The sequence below is a fragment of the Carcharhinus amblyrhynchos genome, chromosome 11 (genome assembly GCF_965287045.1).
Source record: "Carcharhinus amblyrhynchos chromosome 11, sCarAmb.v2.hapA, whole genome shotgun sequence".
NCBI lineage: Eukaryota > Metazoa > Chordata > Chondrichthyes > Carcharhiniformes > Carcharhinidae > Carcharhinus > Carcharhinus amblyrhynchos.
Window position 1 is genome coordinate 24,401,242 of NC_137334.1, and position 9,851 is coordinate 24,411,092.

The window sequence follows — 9,851 nt, forward strand, 5'->3', positions numbered from 1 at the left end:
GTAAAGAAGGCACAGGACATAGAAAAACTACAACACAAACAAGCCCTTTGGCCCATAAGTTGCGCTGATCATATCCCTACCTACTAGGCCTACTTATAACCCTCAATCCCATTAAATCCCATGTACTCATCCAGAAGTCTCTTAAAAGACCCCAACGAATTTGCCTCCACCACCACCGATGGCAGCCAATTCCACTCACCCACCAACCTCTGAGTGAAAAACTTACCCCTGACATCTCCTCTGTACCTGCTCCCCAAAGGCAAATGGCATATTGGTCTTCATTGCAAGAGGTTTCGAGTACAAGAGCAGGGGTGTGTTGTTGCAATTATACAGGGCCTTGGTATACAATACCTAGAGTATTGTGTGCAGTTTTGATCTCCTTTTCTGAGGAAGGATGCTCTTGCCTCGAGGGAGTGCAGCGAAGGTTTACCAGGCTGATTCCAGGGATGGCAGGACTAATGTATGAGAAGAGATTGACTAGGTTAGGACTGTTTTCGCTGGAGTTCAGATGAATGAGAGGGGATCTTGAAGAGACTCATAAAATTCTAACAGGACTAGACAGGATAGATGCAGGGAGAATGTCCATGATGGTGGAGGAATCCAAAACCAGGGGGTCACAGTCTGAGGATTCGGGGTAGACCATGTAGGACGGAGGTGAGGAGACATTTCTTCACCCAAAGAGTGGTGAGCCTTTGGAATTCATTACCACAGGAAGTAATTGATGCCGAAATATTGGATGTATTCAAGAGGCGGCTGGATATAGCACTTGGGTCGAATGGGATCAAAGGTTATGTGGAGAAAAAAAATTAGGCTACTGAGTTGGACGATCAGCCATGATCGTAATGAATGGCTGGAAGGGCCGAATGGCCTCCTCCTATCTTCTCTATTTTACTATCCTTGTTAGAGAAGGGGAATCAGCTAATATTTCCTGCACCATGCCACCTGAGCACATAGTTCCAGCTGTAACCAGAAGACCGTAGACCGTAAAGGTCAAGCCTGGGGTAGTGTTTTTAAAAGTAAAAACAGAAAATGCTGGAAGTAGTCAGCAGGTCAGACAGCTGTGGTGGACAGACAAACAGAGTTAATGTTTCAGGTCATTGATTGTTCAGAGTTTTGTTTTTGTGTTAATGTTTGAAGAAGTACTGATACTGGTCTCCATTAGGGCATGTCCTGCCCAATGTGGGCCAAAGTCTGAGGGCTGAGAATAAGCCTGTTAAGACACTTGAAGACCCATGACCCTGAATAGACGTCACCATCAGATCGAGTGACGGCTGCTAGTGATGACTTGTCTGAGCATTATTGAAGCTACCCTTACGTCTTTCTTTCCCCAGGGATACCTTGCCGCTCACCCTTTGATCAACCTATTGATTTTTTGTCACTGTCTTTCTCTCTCTCTCTCTCACTTGATGATGATGATCAGCTCCCTCCCAAAGATGTGTTCTGATTTCCTCTGAGATTTCCTTGGGGACTGCTGCTGGTGGATCTTCTGTCTTCATATCTGTACCGTCAGTTTGCTTCAAATGACATTTATTAATCACTCTTCCATGCGTTTTGTGTACTCCTTCAGTGATTCCTGAAGGTTGATGTTCCAATTTTGTGTCTGTAGTTTCTGCTAAAATGCAAATTTGGTGAGCTCAGTCCACGGACTCTGTGTCCTCATTGTGGAATCCTCTCGCCTTCCCCCCACCCCCTCCCTGCAATTTTTTTTAATATGTGCTGTTCTGCCGATGTTCAACTGTAATTGGAATGGTAACAGAATCAAGCGCAAAATATTATCCTTTCTATTGGAAAGGACCAAATGGAATGAGCAGAAGATAATTAGAAATCAAAGGAATAATTCGAAGATCTTAAGTGATGAAATTTGCAATCGTAAGGTGGGAGCAAACACTCAGATACCAGATCATTTCCTCATCAAAGACTTGGACACTGTTTTACAGGTGTTCCATATAATCTGATACTTAGCCATGAATCATTTGTAAGCCTCAACAGTGAATGTTTCAATGGTACAAGGCACTGGTGAGGCCGCAACTAGAGTACTGTGTGCAATTTTGGTTCCCTTATTTGCGAAAGGATATATTGGCCTTAGAGGGAGTACAGAAAAGGTTCACCAGGCTGATACCGAAGATGAGGGGGTTAGCTTATGAGGAGAGATTGAGTAGATTGGGCCTGTACTCGTTGGAGTTTAGAAGGCTGAGGGGTGATCTTAATAGAGACATATAAGATAATGAAGGAGCTAGATAGGATAGCTATAGAGATTCTTTCCACTTAGAAAGGAAACCAGAACTAGAGGACACAGCCTCAAAATAAGGGGGTGTCAGTTTAGAACAGAGTTGAGGAGGAACAACTTCTCTCAGAGGGTAGTGAATCTCTGGCATTCTCTGCCCATTGAAGTAGTGGAGGCTACCTCGTTGAATATGTTTGAGTCATGGGTAGATAGAATTCTGATCGATAAGGGTTATGGGGAGCAAGCAGGTAAGTGGAATTGATCCGCTTCAGATCAGCCATGATCTTATTGAATGGCGGGGCAGGCTCGAGGGGCTAGATGGCCTACTCCTGCTCCTATTTCTTATATGTGAAAGTTATTCACTGCGAGAAATAAGAGGTACACACATCCTATCCCAATCCTAGACTTGGCCCTGGACTTAGGCTTAAATCTTGCAGTCTGCGGATGCAAGACCCGAGAAGGTGCACTGTGGCATTCCTCAGAAATCCCAACACACTGACTACACGGGCATTGCTTCAGAAGTTTCAACTTCCATTGAGCAATTACCGTGTCTGGACCCATCCGATATTCCAACATAGAGCCAGAAACTCCAGATGGTTCCAACTCACTTGCCAGAATAGTTACCCTGGAAAAGTTAGGATTAAGATCTCAGTGACTTTGGGAAATTTGAACTTATCATAATATGGCAGCGAGTGCTTACCAAATTTGATTACTGCTTGCATTCTTCTTCTAAGCACAAAATCCACCTTATGTCACCTTCCATTTCTGGACTTTACAACGGCAAATCTTTGAATAATATTGAGTCTGACCACACTCAGAATTGAACAGATGGAACTTTGTCAGCTGCTTGTAAATGAACTATTTATCAACTCTTGCAAATGGCCGATGAACTAATAGCATCATTCCTGCTCTAAAGATAAATCAAACTGAAACATTTCCTCTGTTTCCACTGATACTACCAGAGCTCCTGAGTTTTTCCAGCATATTCTGTTTTGATTTTAGCAATGGAGGACCAGGAGATCGATGAAGAGGAAAATATAGAGTATGAGAGTAAACATGTAAAGAACATTAACATAGACTGTAAGAGCTTCTACAAGTATGTAAAAAGGAAAAGATTAGTGAAAACAAATGTAGGTCCCTTATAGTCAGAAACAGGAAAATTGATAATGAAGAACAAGGAAATTGCAGAGTAATTAAACAATTACTTCAGTTCTGTCTTCATGCAGGAAGATCATCATCACCTGATGAAGGAACTTGAGACTCCTAAAGCTTGTCCTGCCAAATAAACCTGTTGGACTTTAACCTGGTGTTGTGAGACTTCTTACCATGCAGGAAGACACAGATAATGTACCCGAAATGCTAGGGAACCAAGTGTTGAAAGAGAAATCAGTAATACCAAATAAACTGGGACTGAAAGCTGATAATCTATATCCCAAGTAGTTGTGAAAATAGTGGATTAATTGACTCTCATCTTCCAAAATTCTCTTGATTCTGGAGCAGTCCTGACAGGGGGACAAATGTAACCTGTGATTTAAAAAAAGGAGAGAAAAAACAGAAAATTACAGACCAGTTAGCCTAACATCAGTAGGATGGGAAATGCTAGAGTCTATTATAAAGGATGTGACAAGACACTTAGAAAATTTCCATGGGATTACACAGAGTCAACATGGATTTATGAAAGGGAAATCATGTTGACCAACCCATTTCAATTTTTTGAGAATATAACTAGTAAAATAGGTAAGGGAGAATCAGTGGATGTGGTTTATTTGGACTTTCAGAAAGTTTTGATAAAGTCCTACATAAAAGTTTAGGGTGCAAAATTAAAGCACATCGAATTGGGGGTAATATATTGAGAATTAGTTAGTAATCAGGAAACAGAGTGTAGGAATAAATTGGTCTTTCTCGGAGTGACGTGCAGTGACTCATGGCATCCCACAGGGATCAGTGATGTATATTGTGAACAGCTGAGCCCAAGTAATGATTTGGATGAAGAAACAAAATTAATATTTCCAGGTTTGCTGCTGACACAAAGTCTGGTGGGAATTGAATGTGAAAAGGATGACAAGAGGCTTCAAGATAATTTAGACAAGTTGAGTGAGTGGAAAATACATGGCAGATGCAGTATAACGGAGAAGTGTAATGTTACCCATTTGGGAAATGTTGACATGCAAAGAGACCTGGGTGTCCGAGTCCACCAGTCACTGAAAGCAAGCATGCAAGTAAAGAAAGCTAAGAAGGCAAATGGTATGTTGGCTTTCATTGCAAGAGGACTTGAGTATAGGAGCAAGAATGTCTTACTGCAGCTGTACAGGGCCTTCGTGAGATCACACCTGGAGCATTGTATGCAATTCTGGTCTCCTTACCAAAGGGTGATACTATTGTGCTTTTAAGAAATGTATTTTTTTAATCATGGTCTCTGCAGTTTAAGCGATTTCTTTAGTTTTATTGTGGCATTGCCTGCCTGCTTAGAAGTCCTTTTATTGTTGCTTCACTAGTTTAAAGGGGGTTTTGTTTATTTTTACTTTGGGCCTCAGGTACTTTGAGATTTTTGTTATGGCCCTGCATTGTGAGGGGAAAGAATTACTGATAGATCAGGTGACAGGAGTGCTTTCACCTTCAGGTTGGCTGCTCTTTTAATTTGGAAGGTGTTTGGACATCAGGCTGAAAGCAGTGTTTCGCTCTCTCCCTAGTATTATAAATCCTACTTGCTAGCTGGAAGCAGGTCCTTCCTGGAGTGAAAATTCTGTTGTTGGTAGTTTGCTGGCTAATAACTACAGTCTCTCTACCCCTGGTGTTTTGGGAAGCTGTTCTGACTTGTAAAATCCTTACAGTGCAGAAGGAAGCTATTTGGCCCATTACATCTGCACTAACCACAATCACACCAAGACCCTATCCCCATAATCCCATGCATTTACCTGAGCTAGTCCCCTTGACACTAAGAGGCAATTTAGCATGGCCAAGCCATCTAAAACACACATCTTTGGATTGTGGGAAAAACCCACACAGACACAGGGAGAGTGTGCAACTCCATACCGACAGTCAGCCAAGGTTGGCATCGAACCCAGGTCCCTGGTGCTATGAATCAGCAGTGCTAGCCTCAGTGTTGTCCCTTCAAGCTGGTCTGTGAGTGTATTGAGGGCTGCTACAAGTTCCAGCGCTTGAAAGTCAGAGTTTCAATTGTCCAACCAAAGGACTAAGTTCAGCATCATGTAAGCATTCGTATTTGCTGTGCTAAACCTGTGGCAAAAGTTTTATTTGAGGAGGTTTATTTGGTTGAAACATTTCATGTATTTGTTAAGGGTTATACAATATCATAGCTGTTTATAATTGGTGAAAGTTATTGCTAACTGGATTCTTAAATAAACTTTGTTTGAGAAAAGGCTCCCTAGTGGGTCACTTGAATCATACCTGATTTGAAACATCTCATGCTTACCCGTGCCAAATTCAAATAGCAAAGGTTATGATCCAGGCAGACTTCATAAAACACTTTGGAGTTTCTGATCTGAATTATAGCATAAGGCAGGATATATTTACCATACAGCGAGTGCAGTGGAGGTTCAGCAAACTGATTCCTGGGATGGCAGGTTTGCCGTATGAGGAGAGATTTGGAGACTGGGCCTTTCTGCCCTGGAATTTACAAAAATCAGAGGGAGATCTCATTTAAACTCTCAAAATTCTTACAGAGCTGGACATCTGGATACAGGGATGTTTCCTCTGGCTGGAGGAGAACAAGGGGTCACAGTATCAGGATACAGAAATCGGCCATTTAGAACTAAGATGAGGAGAGATATCTTTGCTCAGAGGAGTAGTGAACATGTAGAATTTACTATCACAGAAGGCTGTGGAGGCAAATTACTGAACGTATTTAAGAAGCAAATAGATGGTTTCTAGACTCGAAAGGGGTATTAGAAGAAGATGGGGTATGGCACTGAGATAGAAGATGTGGAGATGCCAGCGTTGGACTGGGGTAAATACGGTAAGAAGTCTCACAACACCAGGTTAAAATCCAACAGGTTTATTTGATAGCACAAGCCACTAGCTTTCAGAGTTTTTATTGATAGGATGCAGAGCTGGGCCGAAAAGTGGCAGATGGAGTTTAACCCTGATAAGATCTTGGGGGTTATATCCACAGATCTCTGAAGGTTGCCACTCAAGTGGATAGAGCTTATAGCGTTTTAGCATTTATTAACAGGGGGTTTAAGTTTAAGAGCCATGGGGTTGTGCTGCAACTGTACCGGACGTTGGTGAGACCACATTTGGAATATTGTGTTCAGTTCTGGTCACCTCATTATAAGAAGGATGTGGAAGCATTGGAGAGAGTGCAGAGGAGATTTACCAGGATGCTGCCTGGTTTGGAGGGTAGGTCTTATGAGGAAAGGTTGAGGGAGCTGGGGCTTTTCTCTTTGGAGTGGAGGAGGATGAGAGGTGACTTAATAGAGGTTTGTAAGATGGTGAGAGGGATTGATAGAGTGCAGAGACAGTAACCCCCTGACTTGCCTGGGCTTGCAAAGTTTCACTAACTGTCCTGGCTTGAAACAATACACATCTCTTTAACCCTGCTTAACCCTCTCTCCACTCACATTGTCTGTACCTTTAAAACTTGGTTACCTGTAAAGACTCGCATTCCAACCATTATTTTGTAAATTGAGTTTGTGTCTTTATATGCCCTGTTTGTGAACCGAAATCCCACTCACCTGATGAAGGAGCGGCCCTCTGAAAGCTAGTGGCTTTTGCCACCAAATAAACCTGGTGTTGTGAGATTTCTTACTGAGAAAGAAAATCAACCATGAATGGTGAAACAGGCTCAAAGGCCAAATGGCCTGGTCCTCCTATTTTCTATGTTTCTAGTTCAAGCATCCACAGTAATTTATTTTCATTAATGTTGTTGTTGTCTCTGTTTCTTGCAGCTTGCGATTCTCACAGAACTCTCCCGCAATCGAAACAGTGACAAGCAGGGCCTATTCCAGCCTGGTTCGCTGGCAAATAGCGTCTTCCAAAATGAAAACTTCCAACTGCGTTTATCACCACCTCCAGTCATTGAGGACTAGTTGCTGCAGCTGGTGTTTCTGCAATCACACTGGACTGAAACCTCTTCACACATCAGACAGTTAATTATGCTGCAATACTAATAACTCCTATATGTACATACCTAAAATTAATAAACATATGTTCTGTGTTCCCTCAGCTGTTTGCATATTTATGGACCCATTGGAACAATTTCTGTAGAAATACCAACTTGTAAATCCATAACTTCCTTGATTTCTCATTAAAGGTACATATTTTATGAGATTGGGAGATATTTTAAAAATGATTAATGCACGAAAGATGCTTGCCCCTTCAGCAGTCTTTCTGCCCCTCTCCTGAAAGCAATAACTGTGTTCCACTGTCTCTAGGTATATCCTGGACAGTAGACAAACTGACCATCTTGAGAAAGCAACATGGATTGTGAACTCTGCAATTGTTTTGTCTATTAAATCTAACTTAAGAAGTCTCACAACACCAGGTTAAAGTCAAACAGGTACATTTGGAATCACGAGTTTTTGGAATGCTGCTCCTTTATCACGTGAGTGGAGAGTTAGGTTCACAAATACAGCATATATAAACACAGACTCAATTGCAAGATAATGGTTGGAATGCAGAGCAGTGCTCCAAAAGCTCATAATTCCAAATAAACCTGTGGACTTTTACCTGGTGTTGTGAGGCTTTTTACTGTTTCCTCCCCAGTCCAATGCTGGCATCTCCATCCACTCCATGTGGAACAACACAATCTCAGTTTGCCTTTGGTGCATGCACATGAGAATGAAGAAGAATGGAACCCTGGCTAAGTTTTGCCCTCTTTTCTACCTGCAGAGGCCAATTGTAGCATTCACTGTTGTCTTGGCTAGTACCAACTAACTCAAGACACATTAGCAAGTAAACAAAACCTCCCTGATACTTGAGGCCCACACTGAGTGACGACCTTACTCAGTGGAACAGCAGGGACACTTCACTAAAAAGATATTTTAGCAAATTCACCAAACATGAATGTTCTTATAATAAAGGGCAATTCTGTACCTATACATTTGTTTGTAAATTGAGACATTCAAGGAGACACTTGGTCAGTTTCAATAATGAAGGTAAAAACTTCATAAAATTATTAAGAAGCAACATTAAACTGAATCCTGGAATATTTTATCAGCCGGAGCTGTTGCTTGGAGAAAATGTTGGACTTTGTAAAGATCTACATGAAGCAGAAACCATGACAGAGTATCGTGCATCAGTGTTCATAAAAGAAGCAAGCAAGCTGACAGTTACCCTCAATTATAGACATGATAATAGAGAAAATAGACTTAAAAGATGATGGAAGTGTTGACATCACCTGATCCAGATTGGGTGAGAATCCCACACTGGAATTCTACCATTAAGTTGAAGCGGGTGAGAGGCGTACAACAGAAGTATCTGTTGACCACACATGGAACGTGAGGCTGTAAAATCTCTCTCATAGAATCCCTACAGTGCAGAAGAGGCCATTTGGCCCATCAAGTCTGCACTAACTCTGACAGTATCTTACCAGGCCCAACCCCCATCCTACCGCCTGTGACCCCACATATGGCTAATTCTTCTAACCTACACATGCTGTGATAAAAAAGGGGTAATTCAGCAAGGCCAATCCACATAACCTGCACACTTGTATGGACAAAAAGAAGCAGATGTGGGATTAAGCACAACCATCTCTTTAAGGAGCTAACACAAGTACAATGTGCTGTCTCCCATAACAGCCAGTTTCCATGATTCTGTGCTTAACTTTGGTTATATCTTTGATGAAACTGGTAATAAAATTCAGTTATCAATAGCAAAATAAATTCTAGAGTCATCAAGCAACCTCACTCAGAGCAGTCATGGGAAACGTGTGAGGTGTTGGGAATAAGGTAGTTGGAATGCTTTTAAACTGTACTTAGCATTATCCTGAGTCACCATCTGAAGGAGATGTACGTCAAAACTAAAATTAGGAATATCTGTCTTTGCACGGAGAAGCTACATCCTTCCCCAGTGAAAAGAGAAGTAGCAAAAACATTGATTAAAAGTTTTTGAGCCTTATGGACACAGGAACAATGTCAGTATACCATAGAATCCTACAGTGCAGAAGGAGGCCATTCCACCCAGGACCTATTCCGACAACCCCATGTATTTACCCTAACTAATCCCCCTGATACTAAGGGGCAATTTAGCATGGCCAATCTACCTAACCCACACATCTTTGGACTGAGAGAGGAAACCCATGCAGACAAGGGGGAGACGTGGAGCTGTTCCTGGAGCTGTGAGGCAGCAGTGCTAACCACTGTGTTGCCCTTTGAAGATATAACACACAATTCTGGTTGGCACGGTGGCACAGTGTTTAGTGCTGTTGCTTCACAGCTCCAGAGACCTGGGTTCAATTTCAGACTTGGATCACTGTCTGTGTTGAGTTTGCACATTCTCCCCATATCTATGTGGGTTTCCTCCGGGTGCTTCAGTTTTCTCCCACAGTCCAAAGATGTGTGGATTAGGTTGGCCATACTAAATCGCCCCTTAGTGTCCTGGGATGATATGTAGGTTGGAGGATTACTGGGGTAAGTTTGTGCAGTTAGGGCCGCGGTGGCATTGTTGT

The 9,851-nt window shown here is 42.2% G+C and overlaps 1 protein-coding gene across 2 annotated transcripts in view; it reads left to right on the forward strand.

Annotated features, from left to right (window-relative positions):
• The window catches only part of vps8 (VPS8 subunit of CORVET complex), a 599,989-nt gene extending 592,296 nt beyond the window's left edge, over positions 1 to 7,693 (forward strand). For both annotated transcript variants that reach the window (XM_080198763.1, XM_080198764.1), the window contains exon 46: positions 7,132 to 7,693. In XM_080198763.1, coding sequence (XP_080054889.1) covers positions 7,132 to 7,272 — 141 coding nt within the window. In that variant the 3' untranslated portion in view covers positions 7,273 to 7,693. The remainder of the gene's footprint in view (positions 1 to 7,131) is intronic.
• The last annotated feature ends 2,158 nt before the right edge of the window (positions 7,694 to 9,851 follow it).